The sequence below is a fragment of the Podarcis erhardii genome, assembly GCF_964252035.2.
Source record: "Podarcis erhardii genome assembly, chromosome: 2".
In the NCBI taxonomy this organism is placed as follows: domain Eukaryota; kingdom Metazoa; phylum Chordata; class Lepidosauria; order Squamata; family Lacertidae; genus Podarcis; species Podarcis erhardii.
In genome coordinates this window covers 123963216-123981096 of record NC_138498.1, presented here as the reverse complement: position 1 = coordinate 123981096, position 17881 = coordinate 123963216, and the positions used below count along the sequence as shown (strand labels likewise).

The 17881-nt window shown below is 47.3% G+C and overlaps 1 protein-coding gene and 1 long non-coding RNA gene across 2 annotated transcripts in view; one reads left to right on the top strand and one right to left on the bottom strand.

Moving 5' to 3' along the window:
- Nucleotides 1-17881, bottom strand: part of LOC309337390 — an 80907-nt gene that overhangs the window by 12254 nt on the left and 50772 nt on the right. The window lies entirely within an intron of this gene.
- The window catches only part of LOC309336658 (uncharacterized protein), a 30546-nt gene that overhangs the window by 3851 nt on the left and 8814 nt on the right, over nt 1-17881 (top strand). The window contains exon 3 of the mRNA XM_081852783.1: nt 13724-13897. Within this exon, the coding sequence (XP_081708909.1) occupies nt 13724-13897 (174 nt within the window). The remainder of the gene's footprint in view (nt 1-13723; nt 13898-17881) is intronic.

Genomic DNA, 17881 nt, shown 5'->3' with positions numbered 1-17881 from the left:
CTTGGGGGTGGGGAGGGATTTTTTTCTTTTTTAGGGGGAAATGGGGGGGGAATAATGTGGATGATGTATTTTTGTTAAAATTGTTATGTTGGAATTCCTAATAAAAACATGTATTTTTTTTTTTTAAAGGAATTAAGGGAAAAGATGGTGTTGACCTGGAGTGGTTACAAAATTTCTGGTCTCTCCCCGAGTGCCACGGGCCCTGCTCCAAAGAGAGCTTCTCTAAAGAAAGCTCATTTTGGGGGTGGGATGAGGCAGGCAGGCGGATGGAGTTTGAGAAGGTGAGCACCTTTTTGGGTTCCTCCACCTGCCTTCCAGCGCCTTTGACATCTGCAGGCAATTTGAGCCAGGAATACGTCACAGCTCCCCGGCCACCGTGATGCATTGGCGCCAGTACTGGGCTCTGAATGCCCTACTAATGTCAGAGAACTCACTGATCCATTGCACAGCACTAGAAGTCATGATTTTTTAAATTACCTGATCCTAATTTCAGGACTGATTGCCGATGGGGCCTCTGTGTTTTGCCTTTTTCTTTTCTTTTAGCAATAACTTTTCATTTTCTTTTAAAAACAAGGATCATATAAGACTAATATATGATACAAATATGTAGACTAAATAAATTTGCAGGAATAACATGTCGTTCCTCGTTGGTGATCAGTGTATGAGTTCTGGGTTCATGAATTGGTATAAATTGAAACAAAAAAGGGTAAACAGCGGAGAATAGAGAACATTCAACATCGCATAGCCGAATTCCTAGTCAGAAGCTCTTGTGACTGTCGTGCTTAGATTAAGTGTGAGTAATAGTCATTTTCCATCTTCTGTTACCAATTAAACTGTACAGAGTTGGTCTCCTCATGAAAATGAGAGGAGATTCAAAGTGAAGAAAGATATTTAGAAAAACTAAAGTTTAAATTTAGACCAAATTTAGACTGAGGCAACAGCTGATGGGGAGTGTGCAGGTGAAGATGTTCCTGCTTGTTTCAGAGGAGACACGAACGTTGCTGGATCCTGACAAGAGAGCTTTTTGTAAGGAAGTCAAGGAGGAGAATTGAGGGATCATGGACCTTCTAATTCCCTGTTAGATCATAACATCAATGTCAGGGAACTGACATCAGAGCGAGAGGTGGAGGCAGGGCTCCAAAGCGATGCTGGAGAAAGGACCAGCAGGGGGGAAGGAATTCAGCGTAACACCAGTAGAGAAGAGAAGGAGATGGAGGATTTGGAGACAGGTCTCCAAGACCCTTCACCAGAGACTAGTGGGGAGAGCGCTGACATGCCTCTGCCTTCCCCTTACTTGCGCAGACGAGTTCCGCGCAGGGAAAGTAGGAGGAGACTTGGCGTCAAACAGCTCTTATGCTGGAAGAGGTTCAAGAAACGCCCACTGACGGATTCTGCAAGCGACTAACCGGCCATGGAGTGTGGGCTGTCAGCCAAGGCATGGTGAGCCAGGCAATCTAACCAAAATTGAAGGCAACTTACGCACAAGTAACCCCTTACAACCATTACAGCAATCCGTCAGTGGCTGAAGTTACTTGTGCACAGGCAAGGAACCATGAGCAGACTGGAGGTGCCGGTGCAGCGGAGCAAGCTGTGAGTGTGCAGGACCTGGTGAAGAGGAACCGGGACCTGGAACAGCTCTGCTGGATGAAAGGCGAACTCAGGATGCGCAGGTTAGACCCACCCCAGTGGCAAAGAAAGTGCCGAGACTGGTACACAAGTTTGGGGGGAAGCCCCAGGTCTATAACGCGTTCCGAACGGAAATAGAGTACGCTTTGGAACTGCAGCACGATGACTTTGCTGACGATGCTGAGAGGGTGGCATATATCGTGGGGCACCTTCAGGATGGGGCGCGTGAATGGGTCAGGCCCCTAATGGCCACGCAGAATGCTGCCATGAGGGACGTTCGGAAGTTCCTCCAGGCTATGGACGCGATGTATTCAAGCCAAATTGGGCAGAGTGTAACCCAGCAGGAGCTGATGAGGTACAAGCAGGGGGACCTATCCGTTAGAGACTATTGGTCCCGTTTTGCGATGCTAATACACCGGCTCGAATGGGACCTAGTTGACCCGCCTATACGGATACTGTTTGAGGAGGGGTTGTACCCAACCGTGAAGGACGAGCTCTCCCGTGCGCCCCGCCCGCAATCTATGGACGAATTGACCAAAGCGGCGCTTGCGATAGGAGCTCGGCAGGAAACGCGCGCTTTGGAAAGGTGGGAAGAGAGAGGAGAGCGTTGCCCTGACTACCGCATTCCTGAGATGCCAAAGCAGCCTTCCGGGTCCGTTGAGCCAATGGAAATCGATGGAGCGCGCGCAAGAGGTTTCAAGCGCCAACCAAGGGTGCAAAAGGGAGGGAAAGGCTGGCAAAAGCACCAAGAAGTGTTTCCTCTGCCAACGGCCAGGACACTTTGCCAGGGCCTGTCCACAAAGAAAGGCTTGGCAAGGGATGGTGGGAGCCGCTGGTAGCGAGGAGGAGGGGGCGGAGGACAAGGTGCAGGGAAACGCCAACGCTTGGCTGCCCACAGGGGGGCACAGCAGCCAGGCGAGCAACTAATGGAAGTGCCCCAACCAGACCCACCCAAGGCGTCAATAGCGATAGAGGTGGTGCTATAACTCCCAAATGGACACCCAGTCAAGGTGAAGGCAATGCTGGATTCAGGCAGCTGCTGTAATTTTTTTAGCAAGGAGTTCGCACTAGAGCACCAACTCCACCTGCTGCCACTTGATTTTCCTCTCCAGGTCACCACGATAGATGGCAGGGAGCTGCTGGGAGGGGAGGTGACACATCAAACCCCACCAATGAGAATGAGGGTTTCCAGACACACAGAAACCATTGCCTTTCATGTGGCCACACTGGCGGGACCCCCGATAATATTAGGCATGAGCTGGCTAGTGCTACACGATCCAGTGGTGGCTTGGCATCAACTGACAGTCACCTTTGGGTCAGCTCACTGTTTGGAACACTGTCTAGGGGGAGAAAGCCCAGGTTGAGGTTGGCCAGAGTGGCAGAAACGACATGAAGCCAAGAGGAGAGGTGCCGCCACAGTACGCTGACTTACAGGAGGTCTTCAGCGAAAGGGAGGCGGACAGGCTGCCACCACATAGGCCCTTTGACTGCCAAATCAACCTACTCCCTGGGGCGCAGCTGCCAGTGGGTAAGCTGTATGCCATGTCGGACAGGGAGATGCAGGAGTTGCGGAACTTTATTGACAAGAACCTAAAAAGGGGTTTCATAAGGGAATCTAAGGCAGTGGGGGGCAGCCCTGTGTTCTTTGTGGACAAAAAAACATGGATCAGCCCAGGCTGGTCGTGGACTATAGAAAATTGAACCTCGTATCGGAACCCGTGACCTTCCCAATTCCCAGAATTGATGACATTCTAACTTGGGTAAGGAAGGGGAAGATCTTTACCAAGCTGGACCTCAGGGGAGCATACAATTTGATTAGGATGAGGGAGGGGGACGAATGGAAAACCACCATGTTTACCCCCCTAGGGGCCTTTGAGTACCTGGTCATGCCATTTGGATTACAGTCAGGCTCAGCCTGTTTTCAAAGCTTCATGCACCATGTGCTGGGACCCCTGCTGTACAAAAACTGCGTAGCATTTCTGGACAATGTCCTGATCTATTCGGACAATGAGAAACAGCATGTCCAGGACGTCAGGGAAGTGCTGAAGAGGCTGCAGAAGCATCAGTAGTGGGTCAAGCTGGAGAAGTGCCAATTTCACGCCAGAGAAGTGGAATTTCTGGGATACAAGTTGTCGGACAGGGGCTTAGCCATGGACCCCAGCAAGGTGCAGGCGGTGCTGGAATGGAAGACCCCCAAAACACGGAAGGATGTGCAGAGGTTCCTCGGGTTCAGCAACTTCTACCGGAAGTTCATCAAGAACTTCGCCCACTTGACCGCACCCATCACGGATTGTCTCAGTAATTCATACAGGGTTGAAAGCATATCAGCGCATGAAATGTGGATAAAATATCACTCGTAAAAGTCAATTCAAGAACTCACCGCATGGTGAATAATAGAATGGTAGATTAGGAATCTAGTCCAACCCCTGCCAATGCAGAAACAACCTCATTTCAAGCATCCATGACAGATGGCCCTTCCAACTTCTTCTTAAATACCACCAATGAAGGAGAGTCCACTCCCTTCTGAGGGAGTTCCTTTTCACTGCTGGCTCTTGCTATCAGAAGGTTCTTCCTGATCTTTAGGAGGAATCTCATTTTGTGTTGCTTGAATCACCTCTTCAGATTCATTCATGACCTTGAGAAGGACTTCTGTAAGTCTGAGAATGTCCAGGGGATTGGACCATGCTCTATATTCAGGGGGGAACCCATGGAGAGGAGTCTGATATAGGGCTTAAGTCATCTAGGCATTGGTCAGATTGTTATAATTACAGACATACTTACTGGTTTGGACGGAAGTGATTCTTATTCTGGGGAAGTGGTGACTGTGAGATTACAGGTGCTCTCGCCAATATTATCCAACCGTCCAGTAAAACTTTGACACAGCAGACCAATAGTTTACCCGCTAAGGTTGATGTATTGGGAGTTTAGGTTTAGGGCCGTGTGGTATTGCTTAATTGTATGTGGGGTCCCTATAAAGGGAACTTCTTCATCTAGGTGGGAGGGTGACTGGTCAAGTTACCATCAGTTGAATGCAACATTTAAGTTAGATTTTAAAAAATGGATTTGCAGAACAAAACTCACAGTTTGAAAGGGATTTATTAGGCTCCAGGGTTAAAATAGTATCTAAAATGTATAACATATTATTTGAGTGGGACACAAAGAATGCAATGATGAAATCATCAGTGACAATCTGGGCCAGAGATGTAGGACACAACATTGACTTTGCTTTATGGGAACAACTGTGGAAAGTAAATTTAAGGTTTACAGCTTGCTACACGCTAAGGGAAAACTTCATGAAGATGATGCAGAGGAGTCAATCAAGATGATCCAGGGTCTGAAACCAAGCCTTATGAGGAGGGCTTGAAGGAACTGGGAATCTATTTTAAGTGAAGTTTGCCGAAATCTACACTTGCGACATGGGCTGCCATAGGTCCAGATTTTCCCGGACATTTCAGCAATTTCCTCCCAGACGCTACTTGCAATTCTGAAAATATGGCAACCATATCTATATACAGTGGTTTTCAAACAGCTTAGTTCCTGAACAACTTTGAACTCGAATGCTGCAAACCTGGAAGTCAGTGTTTCAGTTTGCGAACTTTGCTTCGGAAGCCGGATGTGCTCCTGAGCTTCTGTTTTCACTGTTGCGCTGCTAATTTGTGTCCCCCTGCATTGTAATCAAAGCCTTCTTCCTTCTGTTTTCACTGTTCTGCTGCTAATTTGCATCCCCCCATTGTAATCAAAGCCTTCCATTTCCAATTGTAGTGTTCTGAGGTGATACTTGGAGCTTATATTTGGTGCTTTTATTTTTGCCACAAAAAATTGCGTTTTTATTTGGCTTTTTGTGACTGTGACTTGTTCTTTGTTTTTGATTGATTGTGTGACTGTGACAATGTATAAAAGACCCCCATCCAAAAAATGTCTATCATCAGTGCTGGTAAGGACAAAAATTAATTTTACTTTTAATGTACAGTACTGTTTTCTTTATTTTTCTAGTACAGTACATTGATTATTGCTTTCATTTTATGGATCAATGGTCTCGTTAGATAGTAAAATTCATGTTAAATTGCTGTTTTAGGAGTTGTTTTTAAAAGTCTGAAACGGATTAATCTGTTTCGCATTACTTTCTTTTTTAAATTTTTATTTTATTTTACTCGAGTTCAGGATTTTTTACATACATATATTATATTATCTCCTTCCAAATTTTACATTTCCTGTACATTTTTTTTCCTTTCCATTGGAAGGGTTCCTCAGCATAGCTATCCTCAGCATAGCGTCTTTAGTTTCCACCAAATGTCTTTTGTTCCAGTAGTTGTTTCCTGTGACATGACTGCAACAATGTCTGACTGAATTGTTGTTGTTTAAACAACATTTAGTTGTGTCGGACTCTTCGTGACCCCATGAACCAGAGCACACCAGGCACTCCTGTCTTCCACTGCCTCCCACAGTTTGGTCAGACTCATGTTTGTAGCTTCGAGAACACTGTCCAACCATCTCGTCCTCTGTCGTCCCCTTCTCCTTGTGCCCTCCATCTTTCCCAACATCCGGGTCTTTTCCAGGGTGTCTTCTCTTCTCATGAGGTGGCCAAAGTATTGGAGCTGCAGCTTCACAATCTGTCCTTCCAGTTGAGCACTCACTAGATAGGTTTGATCTTCTTGCAGCACCATAATTCAAAAGCATCAATTCTTCAGCGATCAGCCTTCTTGATGGCCCACCTCTCACTTCTATACATCACTACTGGGAAAACCATAGCTTTAACTATAGGAGGTGCAGTGGTACCTCGGGTTAAAAACTTAATTCATTCTGGAGGTCCGTTCTTAACCTGAAACAGTTCTTAACCCAAGGCACCACTTTAGCTAATGGGGCCACCTGTTGTCACCGCCACACAATTTCTGTTCTCATCCTGAAGTAAAGTTCTTACCCCAAGGTACTATTTCTCGGTTAGTGGAGTCTGTAACCTGAAGTGTCTGTAATCCGAGATACCACTCTACTAGGATGTTTTTGAACTGCTAGGTTGGCAGAAGCTTGGACAGAGCAACAGGAGCTCACCCCGTCACAGGGATTCGAACCCCGACCTCCCTTGTCCTTCAGATGAGGGTCCCCACCGCCAAAGAGGGTAGCTTCGAGAACACTATCCAACCATCTCGTCATCTTTCTCCCCTTCTCTTTGTGCCCTCCATCTTTCCCAACATCAGGGTCTTTTCCAGGGAGTCTTTTCTTCTCATGAGGTGGCCAAAGTCTTGGAACCTCAGCTTCAGGATCTGTCCTTCCAGTGAGCACTCAGGGCCGATTTCCTTCAGAATGGAGAGGTTTGATCTTCTTGCAGTCCATGGGACTCTCAAGAGTCTCCTCCAGCACCATAATTCAAAAGCATCCATTCTTCGGCGATCAGCCTTCTTGATGGTCCAGCTCTCACTTCCATACATCACTACTGGGAAAACCATAGCTTTAACTATATGAACCTTTGTTGGCAAGGTGATGTCTCTGCTTTTTAAGATGCTGTCTACGTTTGTCATTGCTTTCCTCCCAAGAAGCAGGCGTCTTTTAATTTCATGGCTGCTGTCACCATCTGCAGTGATCATGGAGCCCAAGAAAGTAAAATCTCTCACTGCCTCCATTTCTTCCCCTTCTATTTGCCAGGAGGTGATGGGCCCAGTGGCCATGATCTTCGTTTTTTTGATGTTGAGCTTCAGACCATATTTTGCGCTCTCCTCTTTCACCCTCATTAAAAGGTTCTTTAATTCCTCCTCACTTTTTGCCATCAAGGTTGTGTTCATACAGTGGTGCCTCGCAAGACGAAATTAATTCGTTCAGCGAGTCTCTTTGTCTTGTGGTTTTTTCGTCTTGCGAAGCACGGCTATTAGCGGATTAGCGCTATTAGCGGCGCTTAGCGGCTTAGAAAAAGGGAAAAAAAGGAAAAGAACTCGCAAGACGTTTTCGTCTTGCGAAGCAAGCCCATAGGGAAATTTGTCTTGTGAAGCACCTCAAAAATGGAAAACTCTTTCGTCTAGCGAGTTTTTCGTCTTGCAAGGCATTCGTCTTGCAGGGCACCACTGTACTCATATCTGAGGTTGTTGATATTTCTTCCTGCAATCTTAATTCCGGCTTGGGATTCATCCAGCCCAGCCTTTCGTATGATGAATTCTGCATAAATCAAATAAGTAGGGAGACAATATACAGCCTTGTCGTACTCCTTTCCCAATTTTGAACCAATCAGTTGTCCCATATCCAGTTCTAACTGTAGCTTTTTGTCCCACATAGAGACTCTGACTGAATAAGTTCAAACAAATAACTATTCCATGCCTCTACTGTCCATTTTCCTCTCTCTTTCCAACCTAAAGCTATCGTTGCCTTTCCCACTACTATCATAGCTTTGAAGGTAAACTGGTCTCCTTTCTCTATTGCCATGTTTCCAAGTATACCCATTGTCATGAAATCAATATCTATTGAAAGCTTCATTTTAAAAATTTCATTAATAACCTTTAGGATTTATCCCCAGAATTCCTTTACCTCTGGGAATTCCCAGTACATATGGGAAAACCATCCCTTGACTTGTTTACAGTGCCAGCAGTTAGAATTCAATCCTGCTACCATATTAGTAAGCTGGGCTGGAGTTATGCACCATTTTAGAAATAATTTTAATTTCAGCTCTCTAAATTTGCTTACTTTAATCTCATCTATTCCTTTCATTATCCTTTCAGCCGTTGCTTCGCTAACTTGTTCTTCCTTACTCCACATCTTTTGAATAAGTTGGGTTGTCTTTTCATTATTTGTAATCATTCTCTTATAGATTTTACCTGTCATTCCTTGTTTTGTTTTGTTTTCATTTGTTGGTATAGTTCCTCTATTGGCTCTTCTAAACTCCTATTTCCTGTCTCTTGAACTTTGGAAATTTTGTTGTATAGTCCTCCAATTTTTAACCAATATTGGTTACCTATATTCTGTATTACTTCCTGCAATGACTTTAAGGATTCTCCTCTATACATACCTTTGACTATATGATATCCCTTAGCGTTTAGAATTTTCCACTATTTGGGATCATCTGTTACCTCATAAATACTTTCTAAGGGTGCAATTAGAGAAATCCTTTTAACCAGAAAAGTTGCCATTTCCTCCATATACCTATTGCCAGTTTCTTGGGGCCTATTGCAGATTTCAAATCCTTGATTACATTATTTGTGAAAATTCCAAATCTTACTGTGCTATTGTGTGCCTCATCCTCAAATTTGATCCACTTTTGTTTGTTTTCAACTGCAATTTCTAGTAATTTTTTAAATTGAACAGCTTTGTCATAATTGTAAATGTTTGGGAGGCCCCACCCTGGTTCTGATTTGTGGTTGTACACAAATCTCTTTTGCATCCTTGATTTTTTACTTCCAAATATCCATTGTCTCCAGGCCCATTCCTGTTATGTTGTTTATTACGTTTTTTCCAGCTACATTTACATTAAAATACATTATTTCTGATTTTGTTATATTTACCCCTAATCCAGAATATTCCTCAAAATTATTATCTTTATTTCTTTTATCCCTTCCTTAGGATTTGTTATGATTCCAATAATATCATCTGCAAAGAAATTGATTTTCATCTCCTCTTTCCCAATCCTATAGCCCTCTATCCCTCCACAGTTCCTTATCCTTTCCGCTAGTTGTTCTACAGCCATTATAACGGCGAAAGAGGACACCCCTGCCGAACGCCTCTGCCTATTGCGAAAGGTTGGGAGTATTTTCTTTCATTATACAGTTGCCCCTAAAGACACATTTTGCTGCATCCCAGAGGATTTCTGGAGTAACTGATCCTTTACTATCTTGAAAAAATTACCTGATCTGATTTTCCACATACTCTCTGTCTTGAACTTTAGCCATTATTATATCTCCATGGTCTCTTGTCCTCACTCAGTCTTAATTCTAACTCAATACTTAGAGGGGCATGGTCTGAAATTAATATTGGGCATATTGTAATTCCTTTGCCAACCCATTACTCGCCTTTCCCAAAATAAAGTAGTCTATACAGGATGCTGTTTATGCCTGCTGGATATATGGGTAGCTTTGGGTTTTAAACCTAGGATGCCAGGTGCTTCTTGCAGTCCCCAATTACTGAATGAATTGTTTTAATTTTTGTGATATCCATATTCAAATCGCCTGCTATAATAATTTTGCCCTCCGAGAACTGGTAAATTTTTAAAAGTCCTTTATTTAGGAATTTATTCTGACCTTTATTTGGAGCATAAATGTTCACTATTGTTAGCACTTCATTTTCCAGTTTACCTTTAAGCAGCATAAATCTACCTTCCTTGTCTAACACCATTTCTGTCATCTTAATATCTATTCTCCTATTTGCCAGGACTGCTACCCCTCTTGCTTTCGCTTTACTTCTTGCTTCTGCTAATACCTCCCAAGCTGAATCATTAAATTATTAAATAAGGCCTCTTGTCCTTTTTTTTGGTTTATGGGTTTCTTGAAGACACTCCCACCACCACCCTGTTTTAATGTCAATCAACTTTCTTTGGGTGGGGGACAACAGGACCTTGGCCCCTAGGAGTTGGCTCCTGGGCCTCTTTCCACCCCCTCCCTGGGGAGTCAACCCTGAGGGCCCTCTTTGGCAATAGGGACCCTCATCTGAAGGACAAGGAAGGTTGGGGTTCGAATCCCTGCGACGGGGTGAGCTCCCGTTGGCCTGTCCCAGCTTCTGCCAACCTAGCAGTTCAAAAACATTACCAGTGCAAGTAGTTGTGGCATTTCTGTGCACTCTGGTTTTCACCAATGTACCCCGTTGCACCAGAAGCTGTTTAGTCCTGCGGGCCACGTTACCCGGAAAAGCTGTCTGGGGACAAACGCCAGCCCCCTCGGCCTGACAGCGGAGATGAGCGCCCCAACCCCACAGTCGCCTATAACTGGACATCACCGTCCAGGGGGACTTTTACCTTTTACTGTGCGTGGGGGGAGGGTAATCTCCTGCGGGGGGGAGGGGCTTCATCCTGCCAGGCAAGCCCTGCAGGTGTTGGGTTCCCACTTTGCAGCTAGATTGCATAGATCCGGGGCCCAGTAAGGGCCCTTTTTGGGGGGCCCCTCCCTTCTCCATCACTGTATCTTCATCTCTTTGTCCTCTCTGCCCATCCGCCTCCCTTGCTTGCTCCTCCGGGAGTCTATTTCTGCGAGTCAGGCGGGGGGGCCACCCCCTCTATGATGGGGGGCCATTCTTCCCTGTTCAGTTCTTCCTGTACTGGATCCCCAGGGATCCTGCACCTCAGCCCACAAGGCCCCTTTTCTGCAAGGTGGTTCTTTGGCCACTTCTTCTCTGCCTCTGGTTTGCAGAAAGATGCGAAATCTGCACATGCCCAGAGTATGGAGGATTTTCAAAACTGTGGTTATGTTTGGTGTGGGGAAGAAAGGGGGGGGGAGCTGTCTGCGGACAAAGGTCCAGGGGTCCTTCACCTTCACCTTCCCTTTGGTGGGCATCGCACTTCAGTTTCCGCAAAGGGGCCCCGGGGGGTGCAGGGCAGGGGAGCATCTCTTGGCCCCCCAGGAAAAGAGAAACGGGTGTGTGTGGAGGGGGGGAGGGGAGACTTCCAGGATGTCCCCTGCCGGAGGGTCCCAGGGAAGGCGCTTCCAGGAGAGGCCCTTTAACATTCAGGTTTTTAGTCATTTCAAAGTAGGGATCCAGATGCACACTGCATAATGCAGAAACCCCCACCTCCCTTGTCGTCAGTCTGCATAAGACGGGGCGGGGGGGCCCTTGATGCAGAGTCCTTGGCCCAGATGGAGGAGGGAGGGCAGCCCTAGAGCGCAGAAGCAGGCAGGGAGAGGGAGGGAGGGAGGGAGGGAGGGAGGGAGGGAGGGGCGGTCTGGGCGCCCTCGGCTTGCCAAGGGTTAAAAGGAGCAGAGCTGGATTCCTAGAGAGGACAGGAAGGGGAGGGCGGGGGGGGGCAAGGTCCTCCCCAGCAGAAGCCCCTCCCTGCCCAGTCCCTTCCTGCCAGCAAAGAGGAGGCTGCTCTGTTCTCTCGGCTTTGCAAAAACTTCCTCGGTGCCCCTCCTGGAATCTGGTGAGTCTCTTCTCTCTTCCCCCTTGGGGGGCAGCGGGGAGAAGGGGGTCCCAGGGCTGCAAGGGAGGAGGAAAGGGGCCCCCCGTTCAGCTCATGCATGGGGGGGGGGAGACCCCCAAGTCAGGGGCTGAGTGTCCAGCAGGTCTGCAACTCTGTTTTTCCTTTGGATCAAGATGCTGCCTTCCTTTTTGGGGAGGAGTCTTTGGGGCAACAAAAAGAGGGGATGCAAATAAGCCCCCTTCAGATTGAGGGGAAGGTCGCATTTCATAACACAGAGAAGCATCCAAGGAATCCGTGGAAGGAGAAGCCCTGTGGAGTGGGGAGATACAGCCCCCCCCCAAGTGTGGAGACTGGAGGGGAGACCCCCTCTCCCACCATCTCCCCAACTACAATTCCCAGAGTTCCCTGGCAAGAAGGGGGGATTGGTGACCACCCTGGGAATTGCAGCCTTTGGGCAGCAGGGCTGAAGCTGTCTCCTTGCAACTCTCAGGGTCCTGAACCAATTCTGGCTCCCAGGATTCTTGGGAGGAGTCCCTAGGGCCGGGTGAGATCTGGTTTCCAACCTTGTTAAACATCTGCCCCCTCCCAGCAGAGCAAGTGCACAGACTGGCATGTGCCACTCTTGGGAGCAGGAGCTGCATCCAGCCTTGCTCAGCTCAACATTTTTAGGAAGACCATGCCCCTCCTGCCCTGGCAAGGCACTGGGGTGAAGCTGCCATGTCATCAGCAATTTGTGTGAATAATAATAATAACAATAGTATTTACCTGCTATTTACCTGCTACCCAGTTGACTGGGTTTTCCCAGACACTTAAGGTTACATAGTTACTCATCTCCTTGACATCTAATGGGAGCGTGTTCCACAGGGAGGGGGCCACTACCAAGAAGGCCCTCAGCCTGCTTCCCTGTAACTTCTCTTCTTGCACTGAGGGAACTGCCAGAAGGCCCTTGGTGCTGGACCTCAGGGTCCAGGCTGAAGGATGGGGGTGGAGATGCTTCTTCGGGTATCCTGGGCCGAGGCCATTTAGGGCTTTAAAGGTCAGCATCAACACTTTAAATTCTGCTTGGAAACATACTGGGAACCCATGTAGATCCTTTAGGAGCGGTCTTACATGGTTCCAGCAGCCACTCCCAGTCACCTGTCTAGCCTCCGCATTCTGCAGAACACTAAGTGAATGACACAGAAGTTGTTGCAGACTAAAGTTAGAAAAGCTTTAATTGCTACAAATGGTATAAGGAAACATGATATGGAATTAAGGGAAAAGATGGTGTTGAATTTTCTTGGTGTTGAAAAGTGGAATTTGCTGCCAAGGAGTGTGGTGGAGTCTCCTTCTTTGGAGGTCTTTAAGCAGAGGCTTGATGACCATATGTCAGGAGTACTCTGATGGTGTTTCCTGCTTGGCAGGGGGGTTGGACTCGATGACCCTTGTGGTCTCTTCCAACTCTATGATTCTGATTCTATGACCTGGAGTGGTTAGAAAATTTCTGGTCTCTCCCCGAGTGCCACGGGCCCTGCTCAAAAGATAGCTTGTCTAAAGAAAGCACAACCAAAAATCACTCCATTTTGTGTGACTTAAGGAAAATGAGGAGGTGGCTAAGAAACAGCAGGAGCCAGATCCTATTCCCAACCTTCTAGGGTCTCTCAGCAGCTCTAATGATGAGCAGAAAGAGGTTTGGGGCCCAGCCAGCTCAACTGCTAAGGCATCTCTTGCATTGAGTCGTGGGGGCACCTACATGTAATAGCTACTCGGCTATTTTCTGCCCATGCTCTGGGCTTGGGGACAGGATGGTGCCTGGTTTTTGCACCAAGTTCTATCCATAAGCCCCACTGAGTTCAATGGGGTCCACTCTCAGGTCACTAGTGTGCAGACCATGCCAGCCTTACGAAGTGGGGTGAGGTGCAAACAGATTTAAGTTGGAATCACTGGAGATGTTTCAAATGGGGTTTCTGTCGGGAAGGGGCTGCCCCATTTGTGCTTCTCTAGGAGCAGGGGAATATCTAGGGCAGGAGAATCCCTGCAGGGCCTCTGAGGCTCCCTTTGTTTCTTCCTCTCTCCCAGGACCCTGCAGCTTGTGGTGGCTTCTTGACTCCTCAGGAAGGATGAAAGAGACTGAATCTGTAAACCTAGCGAGGATGGAAGGAGGAAGATGGACAGTTGACCTGGTCAGGTTGTCTCCTGCATCCCTCCTCACAGCCTCTGAGCGTTCCCTCCCAGGGACCTCTGAGATATCTGGTGAGTCCCGGGGGAGGGGAGATGGGGACATGGATGGATGGGGCTGGAGAGGTATTGGGGCTTGTGTAGCATTCTTGAACAGTCTCCCACCTCTCCAGTCTGCCTTCCAACTCCATCAAGACCCGGCTGAGGGGGGTGGGTGCGCTGAAACTTTTCAGAACATAAAGAGTCTGAAACAGTAGTTTGCTGCCACCACTTCCTTATCTTAGAACAGCCCTGAAAAGTAACCTAAGGAAAGGGATTACTCTTCAGTTTTTCCAGGCTGCCCCACACTGTGTCACTTTACTGTGACACAGACAGAAATCCATCAGGCTCTGGTAGGCGACTAAGTGGTCAGGTACTGGTTTGGCTTCCCTGGCAGAAAGGCATAAAAGACAGAAACAGGGAAAAGTCCTTTTTCCAGAATTTTTTAAAGACCAAGATTATTCAAACATAAAAGTTGGCACACCTCTTACAATTCCCAAACAGAAAATAAAACCATTTTTCAATATCACTAACTACAGAACATACAACGAGAATGAAAGTGTGAAACAGAACTGTTCTCCACATCCCTGGCATCAGGGCAAGTCCTCTTTGCAAGACAATGGTCTCACATGGCAAGGTATGTTAGGGAATTGCAAGTTGGCTTCCTTAGGTTTTATCCCCTTTGAACCCACGTGGATTCAAAACTCAAAAGCCAATTAGTTCTTTAGATTAATTAGCAACTCGCCAATGGTTAGATAGAACAATATCTCAGGCTTGTTAGGAGCCTCAACAGCCGAATCCTGTTTATCAAAAGGCCTTGAAGATGAAAAGCATTCCCAAAGCCAGACCAGATTATTTGAGTTGTAAATTGAGCTTCATAAGCTTTTCCACACAGAAAGGGCATCTAAGATAGCCAGGTGTCAAGGCTACAAATCAGCTAGGAACCTCCTTCCTGCAGATGGAGAAGATAACTTATTCACACTCTTTGAGACAGAAAGTCTGCAATTAAAGAAGCAGATACACATTCCAAGAATTCTACAGCGTTTGGCTCTCCCATAATGCTCTTCTTTAGCATGAGCCATAGTTTTAACTTGCTAAGAGCCAGTGTGGTGTTCTGGTTAAGAGTGGTATTCACCTAATCTGGTGAACCGGGTTCGCGTCTCCGCTCCTCCACATGCAGCTGCTGGGTGACCTTGGGCTAGTCACACTTCTCTGAAGTCTCTCAGCCCCACTCACCTCACAGAATGTTTGTTGTGGGGGAGGAAGGGAAAGGAGAATGTTAGCCGCTTTGAGACTCCTTCGGGTAGTGATAAAGCGGGATATCAAATCCAAACTCCTCCTCCTCCTCCTCCTCTTCTTCTATTTCCCAACTTCATTACAAACTCTTTATTGGTAATATATAGAGATAAATTGAGGATTTTTACAATTTTATAACATGCAGATAAAATTATGTGTTGCGAAACCAGAGAGAGGAGCTGGGGGAAGTCTTGGGGGTGGGGAGGGATTTTTTTCTTTTTTAGGGGGAAATGGGGGGGGGAATAATGTGGATGATGTATTTTTGTTAAAATTGTTATGTTGGAATTCCTAATAAAAACATGTATTTTTTTTTTTTTAAAGGAATTAAGGGAAAAGATGGTGTTGACCTGGAGTGGTTACAAAATTTCTGGTCTCTCCCCGAGTGCCACGGGCCCTGCTCCAAAGAGAGCTTCTCTAAAGAAAGCTCATTTTGGGGGTGGGATGAGGCAGGCAGGCGGATGGAGTTTGAGAAGGTGAGCACCTTTTTGGGTTCCTCCACCTGCCTTCCAGCGCCTTTGACATCTGCAGGCAATTTGAGCCAGGAATACGTCACAGCTCCCCGGCCACCGTGATGCATTGGCGCCAGTACTGGGCTCTGAATGCCCTACTAATGTCAGAGAACTCACTGATCCATTGCACAGCACTAGAAGTCATGATTTTTTAAATTACCTGATCCTAATTTCAGGACTGATTGCCGATGGGGCCTCTGTGTTTTGCCTTTTTCTTTTCTTTTAGCAATAACTTTTCATTTTCTTTTAAAAACAAGGATCGTATAAGACTAATATATGATACAAATATGTAGACTAAATAAATTTGCAGGAATAACATGTCGTTCCTCGTTGGTGATCAGTGTATGAGTTCTGGGTTCATGAATTGGTATAAATTGAAACAAAAAAGGGTAAACAGCGGAGAATAGAGAACATTCAACATCGCATAGCCGAATTCCTAGTCAGAAGCTCTTGTGACTGTCGTGCTTAGATTAAGTGTGAGTAATAGTCATTTTCCATCTTCTGTTACCAATTAAACTGTACAGAGTTGGTCTCCTCATGAAAATGAGAGGAGATTCAAAGTGAAGAAAGATATTTAGAAAAAAAGTTTAAATTTAGACCAAATTTAGACTGAGGCAACAGCTGATGGGGAGTGTGCAGGTGAAGATGTTCCTGCTTGTTTCAGAGGAGACACGAACGTTGCTGGATCCTGACAAGAGAGCTTTTTGTAAGGAAGTCAAGGAGGAGAATTGAGGGATCATGGACCCTCTAATTCCCTGTTAGATCATAACATCAATGTCAGGGAACTGACATCAGAGCGAGAGGTGGAGGCAGGGCTCCAAAGCGATGCTGGAGAAAGGAGCAGCAGGGGGAAGGAATTCAGCGTAACACCAGTAGAGAAGAGAAGGAGATGGAGGATTTGGAGACAGGTCTCCAAGACCCTTCACCAGAGACTAGTGGGGAGAGCGCTGACATGCCTCTGCCTTCCCCTTACTTGCGCAGACGAGTTCCGCGCAGGGAAAGTAGGAGGAGACTTGGCGTCAAACAGCTCTTATGCTGGAAGAGGTTCAAGAAACGCCCACTGACGGATTCTGCAAGCGACTAACCGGCCACGGAGTGTGGGCTGTCAGCCAAGGCATGGTGAGCCAGGCAATCTAACCAAAATTGAAGGCAACTTACGCACAAGTAACCCCTTACAACCATTACAGCAATCCGTCAGTGGCTGAAGTTACTTGTGCACAGGCAAGGAACCATGAGCAGACTGGAGGTGCCGGTGCAGCGGAGCAAGCTGCGAGTGTGCAGGACTTGGTGAAGAGGAACCGGGACCTGGAACAGCTCTGCTGGATGAAAGGCGAACTCAGGATGCGCAGGTTAGACCCACCCCAGTGGCAAAGAAAGTGCCGAGACTGGTACACAAGTTTGGGGGGAAGCCCCAGGTCTATAACGCGTTCCGAACGGAAATAGAGTACGCTTTGGAACTGCAGCACGATGACTTTGCTGACGATGCTGAGAGGGTGGCATATATCGTGGGGCACCTTCAGGATGGGGCGCGTGAATGGGTCAGGCCCCTAATGGCCACGCAGAATGCTGCCATGAGGGACGTTCGGAAGTTCCTCCAGGCTATGGACGCGATGTATTCAAGCCAAATTGGGCAGAGTGTAACCCAGCAGGAGCTGATGAGGTACAAGCAGGGGGACCTATCCGTTAGAGACTATTGGTCCCGTTTTGCGATGCTAATACACCGGCTCGAATGGGACCTAGTTGACCCGCCTATACGGATGCTGTTTGAGGAGGGGTTGTACCCAACCGTGAAGGACGAGCTCTCCCGTGCGCCCCGCCCGCAATCTATGGACGAATTGACCAAAGCGGCGCTTGCGATAGGAGCTCGGCAGGAAACGCGCGCTTTGGAAAGGTGGGAAGAGAGAGGAGAGCGTTGCCCTGACTACCGCATTCCTGAGATGCCAAAGCAGCCTTCCGGGTCCGTTGAGCCAATGGAAATCGATGGAGCGCGCGCAAGAGGTTTCAAGCGCCAACCAAGGGTGCAAAAGGGAGGGAAAGGCTGGCAAAAGCACCAAGAAGTGTTTCCTCTGCCAACGGCCAGGACACTTTGCCAGGGCCTGTTCACAAAGAAAGGCTTGGCAAGGGATGGTGGGAGCCGCTGGTAGCGAGGAGGAGGGGGCGGAGGACAAGGTGCAGGGAAACGCCAACGCTTGGCTGCCCACAGGGGGGCACAGCA